Here is a 19,465-nt window from a genome sequence, read left to right as displayed (position 1 = left end):
TGCTGTAATGCAAGACTCATGGCATCTAAGTGTGTCAGCAAAACAAACTGTTATGTGATTTCCCCCCAAAACTATTGAAAATCAGAAATAAAGTTATTGAAAATAACATGTGGCTGGCTGGAGCAAGTGCGCAATTGAAGGTTGTGGATTGAAATTGCTTGAAAATAAGCTCCTTTCGGTATTATTCAGGGTCATCTGCTGGTTAAAAGCCCTCAGTAAAGCCCACACTTCCATCCAACACTATCCCTAAAATGGTAATTTACAGAGAGCAAAAGAGCACAAGGCCTTGAAACACAGTTTGAAGGTGCCACATTCAATGACCAGGGACAACAAAAAATAAAAAAAGTAAACTTATTTGCAAAACTGCAGAAATCAGCAATACCAAGACACGTTTATTTCACATAAAAAATAGTAAAGATATTATATACATGTGTGTAATGGCATAAAGCATTAATATGCAAAACATAATCTTCATTTTAGAATCTCAGACCCCAACCTACAAAGTCTTGTGTGGAAGACATCTATAGAGCTTGCACCTTGGCTTTACCACAAGACTTGTATAAAATCCATGATGACCTACATCCTGTAACTTGTGTGTCTGTCATATATCCTAGACCTGTAAACTACCATTCAAAGGACGTGTGGCTCCACCAATGATCCAGGCCCCTGGGCTCCACTCATCCCCATCTATGAAGAGCACAGACCTTGAACACGCTTTGATGTGGAGCAGCGCTTGTTTCCCAGACTCCGCCTAGCCCTCTCCTCTCCAAATCTGGTGCTCTATGTCCAACTCCCCCCAATAAAGGCCCGACTTTATTCCTTTAACCATTCTGTGAAGGCAGACCTTCCCCTGCTGTGCACCAAGAGTCCGGCTCTCCATCTCAGCAAAGGTCGGTGCAACATTTTTTGTTTTCATTTCAGGAGCAATTTGAGGAGCCTCCTTTTGAGGAAACACCTCAAGCAGAAGTAACCCCTTTGACTATTTCCCCTATCTGGACGTCAGAGATAGCCACCTTCTCTGTAAACAAGGCTTTGTAATCATTGTGTAACCCCTCACCTGCCAGTCTTACAGCAAGCTTTGCAGCACAGATATCCACATGGAGGGTAGGTCAGTCTCTCCTCTAGATTCCTGGCCTTGCAAACCCATCTCCATACTGTAGACCTAGTTATGTTCTCATCCCCTCTGAATTTCAGGCCCTTTACCCTCCACCCTCTTCTATATCCTAGACATCATACATATTGGCCATCTGCATCCTGCAGGCAGTAGGGGAAACAACGCTAAGTCCCAGCACTGCTCTGCGCCTCTAAGTTCTATATCCCAGGCCTTACATACCCCACCCATTGCATATAGTGATCCTTGGCTGAATATCCAGGTTTAATACATGCACCATAAAGAGGCATATCTCTCAGCGCTATATCCCAGGCGGTGTGGTCCACTCTCCAGGCCCTCTAGCCCCCTCTCCTCAGTAATCCGGGCCTGTTATTCTCTTAACCCAGGCCTTTTATCCTCTGGCCACCTCTAACTCCACGAACCCATGCATAAGCGCACTATTGTCACTACCTACGAGATCAAGAGCCTCGCTTCACCCCTGCACTCCTTCCATACCCCACCCCTCCATACACGGTGCTATGTTGCTTAATAATTAGGTTTCCATCATATACCCATAGCTAACAGGTGTATCGCTTATCCACAAGCCCCCCGCATGGTAACCCCTCTTCAGATCACTAGGAACCTTTCTGAATCCCCTCTAGATCCCACGTCCTGTCTCTGTCGACTTCCCCTCACTGCATCACGGGACTTGTACCTTTCCCCTCTCGTTCCCAGGCACTGTATTCCGCTTTTCTTGTGATATCTCAAGTAAAGTTATCATTTGTACCTTTTTTCTATATCTGAGGAACTTCAACACTACCCACTACATACGAATGGTCTGCACCCCTTCCCCCTCTCCATCTCAGAGCTTCTGCCAGTCGGTAGCCCAGGCCGGCCATCCGCATCCATTTCTACATACTAGAGAGTGTACCCTATAAACCGTACACGTCACGGCTGCATGCATCTCAACTGAGGGGCAGTCATGGCCTGGGCTTTCAATACATGCAAGTGTCACACACCCTGCCAGCGAGCAGCTCCCCGGAACAATCCCCTATTACGGATCCACCTCTAATCTGCTCTCAAGCCACAGTGATTAAATTATCTTGAGTGATCCGCAACAAATCTCTTCTCCACCCCCGGGAAAGGCAGCTTAATTCAAACAAGAAGGAATTAAATCCAGAGGGATAATGCACACCGCTAATGGGGAAGGTAAAGCCCCCAGAAACCCCATGTCACAGTGGGGGAGTCAGTAGACAGGCAGAGGATGGGGGCACTCACAGATGACCGAGGATGAAGGATTCCAGAAGAATCACGTGAGCACTGAAAAGCCGGTGGATCAGCCACAAAGCTGGCCAGACAGACAAACACACCGGGGCACTCGCCTAACAGATGATGTACAGCTACAAATGCCACATGTCAGCACTGATGAGTCAGTGAACGGGGAGGGACAGAGAGCTCAGAGAGGAGAGTGGGAGGTAAAGCTGCAGAAACCCCATGTCAGCACCAAACACCCTCAGGATGGGTGAGGACGCAGGGAGGATGAACTAATAGAGGGAGAGGGATAACACACGGATAACCGGGGATGTAAATCTTCAGAAACCAGAGGATGAGCAAGGGCAGAGTTAAAGGACAGGAATAAACACAGATGTGTACCCCAAAGATGGTCAGGGGCTGAGACTGAGTAAAGCCGATACAGGGCATCGAAGGACCACTAAGGTCCAAAGGATATACGATCTGGGTGGGAAGAAAAGGGAACATGGATGTTGCTATCATTAGTGTATTATGTCCAGTGGTCTAGAAACGCGACGGTCCACAGCGCCCCAATTATGCCTCTATTTACTACTCAAACATTGGGGAAGTGACCCTTTTGGGCTACTGGATGTGAGGGAAGCAAGAGACATCGCTAAACAGCAAAGAAAAGAAAAGGTTAGAAGAGGAAGCAAAGAAGCAAGAGAAGTAAACGGACAGACAAAGGGTAACAAGAAATGTCAAAGTCAATAGTCTTGGCTGTGAACCTTACTGCTTTAACCAATGTTTTTTCCTTCCAATAAAAAGGATGATGCGTTCAAGGATCGCTGCTGAAGATGTGCAAACATCAAATGTGGCCATATTGGAATCACTTTTTTAATCAACTGGGATTGAGAAAGGAAAGGGAAAAGTGGGTAAGAGAGGGGGACACTCGACACCCATGCGGCTACTAAAATGAACATAATGGGACCCATTCACTCTGCCCTCAGAGCAGCAGAAGAATTAGGAAGACATGTTTGGTCTGGCAATCACAATATAAGTGATTGAGATCTTTAAGGCCACTCAGTGATTGTTTGGAAATTTACAGAATTAAACATTCGCCGGAGCACCTGCTTTGTTCATTTGTATGTAAGTGCTTCCAGACTATTTTTTTTCTGACCCAAGTATCTTTTCTAAAACGAAAAATCATGCACATGTATTTAAAAAAAAAAAGTCCACATCTTTCTATCAAATGTCCACCTAGAAGAAATTATTTCTATTACTAATGTTATGTTAACAATCACAAGGTTTCTTGCCACTGTACGCTTAGTGGAAATTGATTAATATTAGCCGAAAACCTGTTTACGCAGCTAGGCGCATTCTAAATCTCAAGGAATCTGTTTCCAAGAGCAGACATTCAAGGAGAGAACTCCACAATGTGGGTGCCAGGACCAAAAAGCTGAGGCCATCCAGCCTATTAGAGAAGCTAGGGGTGCTTAGGTACTGTGAGCCCTATGATCTCAAGGCTCGGCCAGGAGTGTATCTTTTGAGCTGCTTGTTCAGGAAGTGTGTGGCCTGGTTGTTAATGGCTTTAAATGTAATACAACAGGTTTTACATTTGGTACACGTAGCCACTGAAGTTGTCTCAAGACCGCTGTCTTATGGGAACTCCTGGGAACTTGTAGATGAGATGAGCAGCCTCATTCAGACACCTGTGTGTGGTCACCTCAGGCAGGCCCAAGCACAACCCGTTGGAATTGTCTATTCTTTATTGTTGGGGTGAAGGTTGCCATAATCACAGTCTTTAAAGCCTCTTGTGGCAAAAGGGGTGCCAGCTTCCAGGTGAACTATAGGAGATAAGGGCATTTTGCTGTAACTGCTCCAGCTTGATCAGTCATGATGACGCTGCTATTTACCACCACCCCAAGACTTTTTGGCGATGTTTTGGGAACATAAGAGTTTCCCAGCTCTGGAGGCCAATAGCTGTTTGTCCACAGATCAGTTTAATTGTGTAATATCACAATGTCCGTTTCGTCCGCGTTAAGTTCTAGTTGGATTCTGCCCATCCAGCTGCAGGTAAGTTTCACAGTGTTCTGGCTCTCTAGCTGCGAAGCTGTAGAACCATCTAAGTCGAGAAGTTGTGCGTCGCCTGATTAGTTCTTTAATCCACAGCCTTTTGTAGAGCGACTCTTGATTAAAGGTTGGATGGAAACACTGAACAGATGAGGTGAAAGGGACGAACCCTGAGACACTCCACATGTGAGTTTTGAGGTAGAAGAGGGGAATGGACCAAGCTGAAGTGCCTGTGCACAGTAATCAATGCTTTTCCACTGGGTGCACATCTATTCTATAAGCTCTACTTAACCTACATGAAACATGACAGAGGAACATCTTGAGCTGTCACATGAGTCTGTTTTTTCTGCCTTGCGTTGCTTCCTTAAACGCCTGTTAACAGGAAGTAAAGACTTATTACAGACAGAACTTCATGTAAAGATGAAGATGTACCAACAGAGAGTTTAATTTGCATCAAACAAAGGGACTTCCCTATAATTAAACTGAGTGTGTCCTTGTTTGGTGGCAATCTCCTCTAGGAGTACTCTAAAAAGATGAAAAACTGGAATCATCCGCTCCGCACTCGGAGCAGGAAAGGAGTTGAGAGTACACTCATCTCTGTCCCGAAGGCGAGAACCGAAGTCATTCAGAATCTTAAGTCAATGTAATGTATTTACTACAACCAAGGATTTCAGATGATTACGGAATTTACAGAAGTTCAGCTTTAATTGGGACATCTGCTAAGTGCATATATTTAAGTGCTTCCCGCTGAGGTTTAATTTCTGTGAATCAAGCATCTGTCCCAGAATGAAGCCTCGCCTGTGTATTAATCCCAGGAGTCCACAGTTTTGCATATAATGTCTGCCCAACTGAAATTATTTCTATTGGTTGAGTAGTAACTGCTACCCGGTTGGGTAAATGTCTGGTGCACACTCTACGATAGAGCTGCACGAAGGACCAAGAGGTAATGTCTCAGAGATCTTGTGTACACTACATTCTGGCAATGTGTTTGGTCCTCAAGCGTCCTTAGAAAGGAATCAGCAGCAAAATTAACCCTTGTATCAAGACGCAGATGAGACAACAGGCAAATTGTTGATCCTTCACCAAGCAAGGGGACTTCCTCTTAATTAAAGTGAATGCTTCTTTGTGGGTGATTTCCAAGTACTCCACTACATCAAACGTGCCACCAAAACTAGCAGGAAAACGCGTTCGGCCCTTTGTAAGCAAAGCTGTCGATCAGCCTAGAAAATAGCAGGAAAGAGAGGAGGAAAACAGGCAGAGCTTGCATGTGATTTGGCCCCTTTGCACACTATGCAGTAATTAAAAAGGGAGAACCAGGGAGAACCCACCAGTCTTTGCCTTCGGCAGCCCATACAGAAGAGACTGCGCTCCCGTACATCAGTGGTGCATTCACTTCCATCCAGGATTTCAGATTGTTTTCCAATGAGGAACTGTACTGAGAACACGCTCAGCTTTGACTGGGTCAAGCTAAAGGTTTGGATGTTTAGAATGGTTTGGACTTTTACAGACATGGAGCTTAAAACTAGGGCATCTGCTTTGTTCATATGTGTGAGTGCTTCCCGCTGAGGTTTAATTTCTATTGCATCTGTCAGAATGTAAAAGTGTATATATTAATCCAAGAAAATCCCACACTTAAGAGCGGCCTCTTAACTGTGCTTGCAAAATGGGTGAAAAGAGTATGGAGTACGCAGGTGTTTTTGCCCCCCTGAATATACTGAAGTGATCAAAAGTTGGAACCACTGGCTCTGCACTCAGAGCACGGGACGAGTAAGAAGTACACACTCATCTTTGCCCTAACAGCCAGAAGAAAATTGATAAGGACCCCTTAAGGCAACACAATGCCTTTTTAGGATTTATGGTTTCTGATTGAGAATTTAGAGATGTGGAACTTCAACTGGGGCATCAGCTATGTTGAGAATAGTCAGGAAAGTGAGTGCAGAGCTTTTAGGTGATTTGGCCCCCTCGAATAATCTGGGGTGCTTAGACGTTGAAGCCATTGGATCTGCACTCAAGAATTAAGAGTACTTGCTTTCCTTTGTATTGATAGAAACAGATGTGATTCGGATAGCTTTGGTCAATTCAATGACCACTCCTACTGTCAGCTATGTTTATGTTTGTGAGTGCTTTCCGCTGAGGTTTAATTTCTGTGAATCGAGCATCTATGCCAGAATGAAGCGTTGCCTGTGTATTTATCCTAGAGGAGTCCACAGTTTTGCATAAAATGTCCACCCAACTGAGATACTTTCTATTGGTTGATTAGTAAGTGCTGATTAGCTTCGACTAGGGCACCTGCAATGTATATATTTGTGAGTGCTTCCCGCTGAGGTTTAATTTCTATGAAATTTGCATCAGTCAGAATGTGAAGTGTACATATTAATCCAAGAAAATCCCACATGTCAAGAGCAGCCACATTACTGTGTTTGCGAAAAGGGCGAAAAGGATATGGATCTGAATCTCAGAATGAAAAAAATGCATTTCTCCAAGGAAGAGTCTGCTGATCAAATAACAGAAAATAAGTTAAAAGATGCCCATCGCAGATACACCTACATCCACAGTGGCCATCTCTTAATGCATTTTTTTATATTTGAACAAATCCTGTTGAAAGGTGGCTGCATTGGACGTGCATACATTTGGGATGGTCAACTCTGAATGGGAATTATCAAAATATACCAAAAGATGCCCACCCTGCATGCCTGGGTCATGGCAGTCAGCCATCTTGAAATAGCTACAGAATCTTTTTTAAATGGCCACCAGCTGGTAGAGAAGCGAGTGGCAGAAAAAAAGGGCATGTGGTGATGTGGGCCGGAGGAAGAGTAGCAGGGTCAGGGTAGGAAAGGGCAGAGCCTGGGTAAAAAAGTTGTGGTGGGTGAAGAGTCAAAATAGTATGGGAGAACAGGGGGAGAGGGGCAAAAAACAGTCCCTCAACTGCTATGAAATATGATGACTGTCACTATATGGAGATGAAAATGATCCTGGGCAGGGCAAAAACACTGGAATAGAGAGGAAAGTTATCAGATCAGGACAGTGAGATGGACAACGAAGACATTCAAACATCAACAAGAGTTTGATCCAAAGCAGGAATATATTATTTACCGATAACAATAGGCATCCGATGGAAGAATCATGATAAGGTAAGTTATGGATACGTAGAGGGCAAGGGTGAGGAATCATTAGTGAGAGATGAGAAGACAGCAGCAAAGAGGATTGGAGAGACAAACTGGAGAGGCAAGGGGATGAAAACCCTGGGTGGTGGGCAGTAGAGTGGGAGGAGGGTGTATGTGAAAGGATGGTAAACAGGTATGATATCGAAATAAGCAACATTAGGACAGGACAAAAGGATACAGGGACAACTGATGGGATGGAAAGAGTAAGGGAGAAGCACAAAGACAAGCCGAAAGGAGAGGCGGAGGAGGCTAAGAGGTTCAGACCAAAGTAATCAAATAAAAGCGGGGGGGGGGGGGGGGGGAGTATGGGGACTATGCAAGAGCCAATAAGAGAAAGAGAGGAGCAGTGAAGGTAGAGGAGGGGGCAGTAAAGACACTGACCTACGTGGCTAGGGGGAAGGAAACTCTTTCACTGCCGCGTACTATCCCAAGCAACGCAGATGACAGCCCCGACTGGATGTTCACACATTTTGAGAGCAACTCTACACTTTTCTAGCCATGTTCTATCTCACAGAGCATGATTCTTGGCCATTTGGAAGTGATCACAAGTTGGAACCGCTGCCTCTGAGACAAGTCGGAAGTATACACTCATCTCTGCCCTGGCAGCCAGAAGAGAACTGATAAGGATCCCTTAAACCAAGACAATGATCCTCAAATGCTGGGCTTCCACTAAAACCCGAAGGCCTGTCTGGATGTGTCCTCAAGGCTGAAAAAAGCTTCTAGGGAGGAGATGTTTTAGGTCCTCCTTCCAAGGACATAAACCTCTGCATGGATGGGACTTTAGTGAAGAAATAAAGGTGACAGGTAAATGTTGCTGCCTTGTAACAATAACCCAACATACCAGGTACCTTCCGTACACTGACATGCTGTGTAGAAGTGTGCTGCAGGCAGGCAAGCAAGCTGACTGCCAGGACCTAACACAAAACAGCACAGGAACCTAAGGAAAAAATATCAGCTTTGCACAATGGTGTGTTTACATTTAGCTGTCTTTCTGAAGAATAAAAGGCATTACACCTTTTCAAAATATACTCCAGGACCAACACCCATAGTAGATCTTGGGAGGATTTGTTGTTGATAAACCTTTCCCATTAGCACATTCCAAAAAGAGCTTCAGAGTAGATACTGCAAAGCAGAGGCTCAATAAATGACAAAAAAGTGGCTTTAGGGGTCCCCCTCCACTCCAACAAATATGAATATATATTGAGGCAGAGCCAATATATGGACAATAAAGGTTTGTGAATGCTGGGAATTATCTAAACTCATATCATTGTGTTCCTTTCATCTTCATGTCTCACACTATAAGAGTGCCAAGCTCCACAAAGAGTCTCTTGGTGCTTGTTGAAGAGCGAAACAGCCAAACCGAGCACTCTTACTGAACATCGTCAACAAGGGCAAAGCTCAAGTTCTTAAAAGATGGTGACCAAAATGCTGGGCGCCCGAGCAGAAATTGGACTGAAGCGCAGAATATTTGAGAGAGCCGGACTCGCTCTACGTAAGGTGAAGTGCAGGAGATTTTAGTAGTCAGCTACTCAAAGCCAGATGGTGAAGACATTTGTGTGTCAAACGAGACATGTTGAATTCTATGAGCTCTTCTCTGGGAAAGCAACACAGGGACCCTCAAGCAGATGAAACATGGTCGTGTCTGTTTAGTTCAGTGACATCTGCAAAGCTGACTTGGATGCTCTGGAGACTCTAAATGAATTTTGTGAAAACTTATCACAGAGGGCATTACGGTGGTCCAAGTAGGAGCTAATGGTTCCACCAGTTACAAAGACAAAATGAGATTACATTAACCTATGAGCAAAAGATTTTAGTTTGGTTGATTAAACAGCTGCTAACTAATGCCCCAATCTGAAGCGAGTGTACAGCTCATTCATAGAAGGGCAGGTATGCCCTGCACATGTACCCTCGCAGCTCAGTGATGCCTCCTACTGACTGTATGTCCTGGGTGTGTTTCTGTAAGGACAACCATGACAGGTGAAGATGTATACACAAGCTCTGCCTGTGCACCGGCGGCCCTCCCATTACACGGGGGAAACTATGTCTTGCAGCATCCTGAAGATGGAACCATCCGAGAGGAGAACGTGAATCATAAGATCACAGACAAACCGTAAACTTGTGTTTTGTCTTCACTGGACGTGTTGTGAACAGGTATGGGGTTATTTTTAGGAGGTGCTATTGGTGGCCTGACGTACAACTGACCCTTTACTGGCTCCAACACGCCTCTGGTGCTGTGGTAAAGTTTTCACGAAAATAAGCTGAAGATTATTTTAGAGAAGGTGCATGGGTCAGCACTCATTGGGAGCAGCTGACACATTCGTGCAGCAGTAACTTCTGAAATGAGAGGGAACATTAGACAATGGAAGCGCCCCCTGTGATAGGGTTAGGACGTTAACATACTTAAAGGAAACAGGCCTGTCCCACTGAACAGAATGCTGTGGTTGCGAGGGATAAATAAGAGCAAAGGGCAGTCCCACAATGAAGACATCAGAAAGGCATAAATACAAGTAGAGATGCAGTGACGGATAAATAGAAGCAGAGGCCGGCACAGCATTGGAGCATCCAAAAGAGAGGGGTGACTACAAGCAGACAGACGGTGCAGAGGTGCGCCCAAAGAACTGGGACAACTAGACTCAGAAGTACACAGTGCACTGGAGCATCAGAGGCAAGACTAAAGACAGGAGGACACAACACCCTGGAGCCTTCATGAAGCGCTAAACACAAGCGGACACTACAGGACACACAGGACCTCAGCAGAAGAGGAATTAACACGGCGTGCCACAAAAGCAGCAGGGATAAGGGGGCGAGGGTGGAAATCCTTTATGTAGGAAATCTAAGCAGGGAATTAAAGTTTGACCCAAAGTATGGTGTGGACGGTTGACCACGTATCCCATGATTGCCTCTGGCTTTGTGTATGGTCCTCCAGGAGCCTGTCCGGGGTGGTGGATCAGCGGACTGGGGCAGCTGCAGCAAGGGTTACACTGGCTCCATCTGTAACTCTTCCAGGTCACCGCTCTCCAGCTCATGGAACGCAGCGTGGGAGCCAATGACCACCAGGGTGGCACCTGAGGAAAGATCAGACAGGAGGGATTAGTGAATGAGGCACAAAGTTGTAGGGGGGGGACAGACGATAAACACGGGGAGATGTAGTACTAGTCAGAGTAAGAGAGGAAAGAGAAGTATCACTGAGTAAGTGAAAGAGCCAATGTGGACGGAAGGGATGAAAGCAAAGATGGATTCATAAAAGAGACATAGGGATGACGTGTAAAGATGGAGAAAATTGTAAAAAAATGGCTGATGAAGGAGAGGCAAGAAGGGAGGATGGGATGATGAGGAGAGAACTAAGGAAATAATAGTGGGAGGAGTGAGGGAAAGAGGGCAGGTGGGGGAAGAGCAGGAGAGAATAAAAGAGGAACCATTGAAAATAGAGGAAGGACAGTGGCAGAGAGGCATAGAGCGAAGAAAGAACAATGTTGGCACAGACACGAGGAAATAAAAAAATGCAGGACCGGACAAAATTAGGTAGGGAAGGAAATAAAAAAGAAAGGACGAAGGCAGGGAACGGTTCAGACATGTCCTAAGATTAACTTATAGATAGATAGATAGATAGATAGATAGATAGATAGATAGATAGATAGATAGATAGATAGATAGATAGATAGCTTAATTCGGCAAATTAATACCATCAAAGCACATAAATACACAATATACATCATGCTAAAACATAATACTAAAATGAGTAAAAAAATGAGCAGCTTCAATAAAATAGGACATCAACGCAGCATAGCCCTCGTTTAAAATACATAAATAGTAGAATACATAACAATGTGAAAAAGTGAATGCAGACCACAACACATTAGTCTCTACACCAAAAATTGACAGTCGGCTGTTACTTGCTATCTCATAGAAAAATGATGTTAAATTGAGTGATATGCTCCTAACTTTAATAATTGTTGTCTGAATGGCCAAATAGCCTTCAGGAAATTTGCCAATGAACATGCCACTTTACCATGGGCACTCGACTTTAAAATCCTAAAGGCAACTGACCCACACACAAAGCCCATGGATCTACAAAGCGGAATAAGCAAACGTGCTCATGCCTTACGATACGCAGGGCAACAAAATAAAACATGGGCTAAATGCTCGGTAACTCCACATCCCATTGGACATAAGTCACTATCGTCACCAAGATTTGTCCATTTGCTACTAAATGAGCGAAGTGGTAATGTCCCTAACCTAAACCTAATGAAAAGTGCTCGTGCAAAAGGGGAAACAATCAGATCCATAAAATTCTCAAATTCATAACAAGATTTCAGGGATAAAAAGGTGTTAGTAAGACTTGTCGGAGGAACCGCTGCTAATTTATCCACTTGGACTCTCAGCCAGTATGCATCTTTCACAAGTTGAGCAGCATTTTTTGGAATATGGGCAGGGTCCAGCCAAAAGCTATCCAGGCCAAGGTCAAATAAAAATTCCTCCACATATTTACACCACCTGACCTTTTTTCGGGCTTGCGCACTCATTAGGACACTAAGCCCAGCTCTATATGGACCAAAAATGTCTGAGGACCAAAGCCTCATCCAGTACATCAGAGGCCGTAGGGCAGCGATATGTGAAATAAAATAAAGGTTTAGATTAACTTACAGATCAGCGAGTATCAGCTCCAAGGGAGGTACTAAACCTACCTTCAACGGGGTTAGCAGTCGAGTACTAGGAATACTAAATGAAGATCATATAGCCAACTGTAGCAGTGAGGCCAAGCAGTCAAGATCTAGGCTTCATAGGAAGCTTTTAGAGAGACGATACCATAAATACTATACATAGTAAGATCAGTAAATATGAATGAATGGCAAAGATATTTACTTTATACAAAAATAGCGCCAAAAACCCATAACAAGCTACATCAACTAAATACAACCCACAGTGAAAAAACAGAATCTCTCTGTAGCAAGTTGGCTCTGTATATACTATCTCAAAGTAAGAGATAGTGTGCACAGAGTCCAAGGGTTCCCCTTAGAGGTAAGAGAGTGGCAAAATTAGAGAATATTAATGTTCTATTTTGTGGTAGTGTGGTCGAGCAGTGGGCTTATCAGAGGGTAGTGTTAAGCATTTGTTGTGCACACAGGCAATAAATGAAGAACACACACTCAAAGACTTAACTCCAGGCCAACAGGTTTTTATATAGAAAAATATATTTTCTTAATTTATTTTAGAACCACAAGATTCAAATTTGAGGTAAGTACGTAAAATTCAAGATACTTCACACAGGTAAGTATAGCATTTTGATTTAAAACAGTAGTACACACAGTTTTGGTTAAAATGGCAAATAGCTATTTTAAAAGTGGACACTGCAAAAATCAACAGTTCCTGAGGGAGGTAAGTAAATGTTACTTTCTCAGGTAAGTAAAGCACTTACACAGTCAGTCTCCTGGGCATACTCAGCCCACCGTTGGGGGTTCTAGGCAACCCCAAAGCCACAGCACCAGCGACACAGGGCCAGTCAGGTGCAGAGGTCAAAGGAGGGCCCAAAACCCATAGGTGCCTATGGAGAACAGGGGTGCCCCGGTTCCAGTCTGCTAGCAGGTAAGTACCTACGTCCTCGGGGAGCAGACCAGGGGGGTTTTGTAGAGCACTGTGGTGGGGGGGAAGAGGGGAGGAGCAAGCACACAAAACACACCCTCAGCAGCAAAGTGGCGGCCGGGTGCAGTGTACAAAGTAGGCGTCGGGTGTTGTATTGAAAACAATGGAGGGACCCGGGGGTCACTCTGGTGAAGCAGGCAGGGCACATGGGGGCTTCTAGGGCCAGCCACCGACTGGGCTAGGATGAGGGCTGCCTGCTGGTCACTCCTGCACTGGTAGGTGGTTCGTCTCGGTCCTGGGGGCTGCTGGTGCAGTGCTTGGTCCAGGCGTCGGGATCCTTTGTTACCAGGCAGTCACGGTCAGGGGGAGCCTCTGGATCCTCTCTGCAGGCCTCTCTGAAGGCGTCGCTGTGGGGGTGCAGGGAGGTCGACTCAGGGTGGCCACGTCATTGGAGTCGCCTGGAAGTCCTCTCTGCAGTGTTTGTTGTCCTGACCTCGAGCCGGGGGCGTCGGGTGCAGAGTGTGAAGACTCACGCTTCTGGCGGGAAGTGAGAGTCTCTTTAAAGTTGCTTCTTTGTTGCAATTTTTTTTGCTGTTTCTGGACAGAGCCGCTGTCCTCAGATGGTTCTTGTCCTCTAGGTGCAAGTCAGTCCTCTGAGTCCTCAGAGATCACTGGTCCCACTGGATGTGTCGCTGTGCAGGTTCATTGAGTCTGGAGACAGGCCAGTAGGGCTGGGGCCGAGTCTGTTGTTGTCTCCGTCGTCTCGGCAGGGCTTTCAGGTCAGCAGTCCTCCTCCTTTCTTCAGGTTGCAGGAATCGGATTTCCTGGGTTCAGGGTCGCCCCTAAATAGTCAATTTAGGGGTGGGTTTAGGTCTGGGAGGCAGTAACCAATGGCTACTGTCCTGGAGGGTGGCTACACCCTCTTTGTGCCTCCCCTCTGTGGGGAGGGGGGCATATCCCTAATCCTATTGGGGGAAATCCTCCAAAACAAGATGGAGGATTTCTTAAGGCAGGGGTCAACTCAGCTCAGGACACCTTAGGGGCTGTCCTGGCTGGTGGGTGACTCCTCCTTGTTTTTCTCATTATCTCCTCCGGACTTGCTGCCAAACGTAGGGGCTATGTCCGGGGGGGGCGGGCATCTCCACTAGCTAGAGTGCCCTGTGGCATTGTAACACGAAGCATGAGCCTTTGAGGCTCACTGCTAGGTGTTACAGTTCATACAGGGGGGAGGTGTGAAGCACCTCCACCCAGTGCAGGCTCTGTTTCTGGCCTTATAGACCCCAGGGGGTCCGAAACTCGTCTCAGTGACAGGCTGGCACAGACTAGTTAGTCCTGCACTAAGGATTGTGTAAAATACAGGGGGAATCTCTAAGATGCCCTCTGTGTGCATTTTGTTAATAAATCCAGCACTGGCATCAGTGTGGGTTTATTATTCTGAAAAGTTTATACCAAACTTCCCAGTATTCAGTGTAGCCATTATGGAGCTGTGGAGTTTGTTTTGACAAACTCCAAGACCATATACTTAATATGGCCACCTTGTAATGGACTTAGACACTGTAGGGGCATATTGCTCATGCAACTATGCCCTCACCTGTGGTATAGTGCACCCTGCCTTAAGACTGTAAGGCCTGCTAGAGGGTTTACTTAGCCATGCAACAGGCAGTATTTTGTGTGCATGGCATCCTGAGGGGGATGCCATGTCGACTTTGCTTGTTCTCCCCACCAACACACACAATCTGCAATGGCAGTGTGCATGTGTTAGGTGAGGGGTCCCTAAGAGTGGCACAACACATGCTGCAGCCCTTAGAGACCTTCCCTGGTCACAGGGCCCTTGGTACCACTGGTACCTTTTACAATTGACTTATCTGTGTGCCAATTGTGGAAACAATGGTACATTTTTAATGAAAGAACACTGGTGCTGGGGCCTGGTTAGCAGGGTCTCAGCACACATCTCAGTCAAGTCAGCATCAATATCAGGCAAAAAGTGGGGGTAACTGCAACGGGGAGGCATTTTCCTACACTCTCTTTATAACCATTTCTGAGGTACAATTCTAATAGAAGTGGCAAGTCCAATGACCTGTCTATGGACATCAACAACCTACAACATAATGTTTTTCAGAACAAACTCAGGAACTGCACACAGCGCTTTCTGTCTCAACAATGTTGTCTTCCACACAGAGTCATAGTGAAATAACTGCAGTCAATGCAACACACAGGAATGAGAGAAGTCATTGCCTCAGCACTAGGTGATTGTGATAATGATTTCTAGCAATGCAACACAGTTTCTTTGTAAAAGAAGCAGTTGTGTTTGTAGTTACCCATCTTCAAATGTGAAAGGAGTCAATGGTAGCACAGAGACAGTGTGCACTTGGAATAGTTGCAAGAGGCCCATATCCACATGCCAGGGCTTTGAAAGCACACAACAGGGTGTGATTCACGACACAGGCAATGGCCCATGGCCCGCTGTCCCTCAGATGGTCTCTCAGTTCTTATGGTGAGCCTCAAAGATTGACTCTCTAAGGCAGAATGTCTAGGACTAATCAAGGTAAAACAGCAGTCTCTCAGGGAGGAGTATCTGCCTGTGGACCAATTAGTATGAGGAGGCAGAGGATCCTGTGTGCTGTTTTCTGGGAAGGGTTTAGAGGTGAGCAGGTGATGACTGTACCGTATTCTTTCATTTCTGTTGATAGGAGCGGGCAGTTCTCTTTCAAGCAGTAGTTAGACATGCAGTCTACAGGAGAGAGGACTACCAACTGTTCTGGTAGGAAAGGGAGAATGCATCTGTGTTGATCGACATCTGAAGATTAGCTGGATCATCAATTCCGCTGGGATCTCAGCTTCATCTTTAAAGTACTGTCTCACACACACACTGTTACATATAAGGAGCTGGGTTGGGGCTTGCCTAGTAAAGATCAAATCCTATAGCTGCGTTCTGCGCATTCAAGCCACTCATAACCAGGTCTGTCTTTTTTCAAATATTGTATTTTAAAAAGTTTCTCTGAGGGGACAATGTGTGTATAAAAACCAACTACTGGAGGAATTAAAGAAAGTCCAAACTGATCAGGGGAAGCCCAATGAAAAGCTGTGAATGTACAGTAAATCTTCCATGTTATGTGGGGTGGGGTGAGGTGTACATTCATGCCATTGCAAAGAAGGCTGGTAGCCCTAACGCTATCAAAGATAACCTCAGGGCATGTAGTGCATGAGGTAAAGATACCAAGATCCAGTCCCGAAATCACACAACTGAGAGCGAGGTAGTAAAATCAACAGAAATGTGTCTTCTGAGGGTTTGGTGAATACAACAGGATTTCTTTTTTAAACAAGGCCTGGACACTGCATAGTTACTTGGTTCCCAAGTGAGGCAGTGGACAGGCAAACACTGAGTTACAATACATACCAGTGCAGCTCCAAAAAGTACGTATACAAATTTGCTGCCACAAATCAGTTCAGTACTAGTAAACCGTGGTTAGTCCAAAACAAGAAACTATGTGGGAAATTCTAGGCCAGGAGAAGACTGGGGCTCAAATCCAGATTGGCAACATCAAGTCTCTATAGATCAGACCAGTACGATAAAAGGCAACTGTGTATTTCAGACTAAGATATTGAAGGACGAAGGAAGAATGAATCAATAACACTAGAGTAGAGTAAGATAGAGAAAGTGCACTGGCGGAAACGAAGGAAGGGTGAATCAAAGTTCAAAGGATAAGGAAGGAGGGATGGTGAATGAGAAAAGGAGGGGTAGTTGAGGTAATCCTAAGGAAGAGATGAAGGGGTACAGGAAGGGAGGCAGGGACTCAAAATTAAAATGCTGGGAAAAGATGAAGATACAAAACAGGCAAGAAGAGAGGTAATGAAACAAGCAGAGAGGCAATAAAAAGGAGCAACAGGAATGTGATTCGCATCGGCCAAAATATGAGAAAGAGGGATGCTTGCCGCTAAGCAAAAAAGTTGTGGTGCGATCTCACCTTCTGAGTTGGCAGATTCGGAGGGAAAGGGGGTGAAAACTCATCTTTTTTCCCCATTCCATCTACGACTGGACATGACTGGACAACACCTGTTGTCACCGCTGCCACCATCCCACAGAGAAAACATGACCCTCCCCAGTGCTGGCCTCGCAGGAAGGGAAGCCACATTGCCAGGGTAGGTTGGGTGGGCACTGCACGGGAGGTCGGGACTACTGCAGGCATATAGATGGCGCAGTAATTTGTTTTAAATCACTCTGACATGCGTATGTCGGGGACACGAGTGGGTCAGACATGTATTGGGACACACTGGTACACAACACATATTACACACATTCACACATCATTCTGGTGTCAGTAGTCACTGCCAAATGAATGCTGGCACCCCAATGACGGTACACTCACACTTGATGACGGTTTGGTGCTGCCTTGTGGCTTCCCTTGTACTTACCTCAGCTCCAGGAGATCAACCCCTGACCCCACTTTACTCACCTGCAAACAGTGCTTTAGTGGATAATTCATCTCCACTGCACAGCACGGGGTGCCTGATGCAGAGTTAGCTCTCTGCACCCAGCAGCCCGTGTGCCACTGAGGGTGTAAGTGTGGTGTTACCTTGTGCCCCCCCACCGTGCTTGCCTCAACTACCAGAGACCAACCTCCGATACCACTTGTATTTACCTGGGAGCAGGGCGTCTTTATCCCTCCTCCCTCCAGTCTCCATTGATTAACATTGGGCACTGATTCAGACTTTGATCTCTGCACCCAGCCGTCCCCGTGTCGATGTTGGTGCACTCTTGGTACCAACCTCAACCTTGCCCGTTGCTAGTCTAAATGCCTAAAGACTGGGAAGTCATGTACCTACCTGTAAAACTGCATTCATCTTTTCCTCCACTAGGTTAACATTGCACTGTGTCGATTTTTAAAACAGCAAAGTATTTTTCATTTAAAAACTGCTTACCCTTTAACTAAGTTTTTTGATTCAAAGCATATATAAAAACTCATTTTTCTAAACTGGTCTTGGATTTATTTTTTTGAGTGTCTCATTTATTGCCTCGTGAGTAGCACCAATGTTTAACACAACTCCTTAATAAGCCTAACTGCTTGCCTACATTACGACAAAAAGACCACTAGACCTATCTATTTCTGCCTCTGCAAGCCTTTGGGGATCCACTGGACTCTGCACAGCGTACTTCATTCAAGTGCACTATGTAGAGAGCCAGCTTCCTACAATGCCCCAATCACAATCAGGAATAACCATTTTGAACACTGCTGAGCTTGGGTGGGAGAAACAGTGGTAGGACAAGGCTTAAATATTGGGACGACGGATCAAGACACAGAACTTCACAACAGTTTGAGGGCAGTGGAGCAGTTTGTCTGTGGTTAAACACAAGGCAAGATTTGGTTGATCCTTCCAGTATGTGAAAGGTACAGCATGAAAAAAGCTAGATTGCATATTCTACTCAACAGCTCAAGGCAAATATTCTCAGTGAGACAACTTCTTAGTTAGCTAAGGACTGCTGTGTTGCGTAAATGAACCCACTAAGGTAACAGTGCCTGTTTAGACCATACGTCAAATGCCATCTCTGTAGCAGAACCACGTGCCCAACACTGGGTAGAGCTGGAGACTTAATCAAAATCCATTCTAAGATGCCACATTCAAAAAAGATGATGAAGAAGTAGTGGCGACTGTTAAGTATGAGAATGAGGAGGAGGAAGCACTGGTGGCTCTCCCCTGGGGTACCCTGAAAGCAATCCTTAAATGGCTCTTTATTTTCACTCCCGGGGAGGTGAACATTAGGTACAGAGCGGGAGTGTCGCTTTGAGGAAAGTATTACTACAAGCACACACCCCTTCCCGGAGGATCTATGATATGAGAATCCAAATACTACAGAGTATCAATGACGGACACCATAAATGATAGGTATCATCTTAAGACACCACATTAGTAAGATGAATTGCACCATATCACAGAGCATGTATTATTTATGCTTTCATTAGCGGTAGTCAAACAAGGAGTGGCACGAGGGAGTCCACCTTGGTACTGAAGAGGAGCCTAGGGGTAAGGCTCCGAAACATATAGACTAGGAAGTCAGGTACATTACATTCCCCACTTACGCAGCCCCTTTTTAATCATACCGCCTCCAAGAGGTCTATTAAATCATTGGGATTACTAGAAGACAGGTATTTTTTAACTCATCCAATACCCCACCACTCCTTATCCCTACTGTGATTCACACTGACGAGACTACATAAGTGCTCCCACCTATCCCGTAGGTCTTAGCACGCCCCGCTCTGTAGCGAAATGGGAATAAACACATTGATAAAGCATGCCACTAAGGGGTAACCCTTGGGGGGGGGGGGGGGGGGGG

General features: G+C 45.5%; 1 protein-coding gene across 2 annotated transcripts in view; it reads right to left on the bottom strand.

Annotated features, from left to right (window-relative positions):
• Positions 1 to 372: 372 nt before the first annotated feature.
• RABAC1 (Rab acceptor 1) overlaps positions 373 to 19,465 on the bottom strand; it is a 42,716-nt gene continuing 23,623 nt past the window's right edge. For both annotated transcript variants that reach the window (XM_069201374.1, XM_069201373.1), the window contains exon 6: positions 373 to 10,619. In XM_069201374.1, coding sequence (XP_069057475.1) covers positions 10,531 to 10,619 — 89 coding nt within the window. In that variant the 3' untranslated portion in view covers positions 373 to 10,530. The remainder of the gene's footprint in view (positions 10,620 to 19,465) is intronic.

This window comes from Pleurodeles waltl, chromosome 7, assembly GCF_031143425.1.
Source record: "Pleurodeles waltl isolate 20211129_DDA chromosome 7, aPleWal1.hap1.20221129, whole genome shotgun sequence".
NCBI lineage: Eukaryota > Metazoa > Chordata > Amphibia > Caudata > Salamandridae > Pleurodeles > Pleurodeles waltl.
Note: the sequence above shows the minus strand (reverse complement) of the source record. Positions and strands in the feature narration are given on the sequence as shown.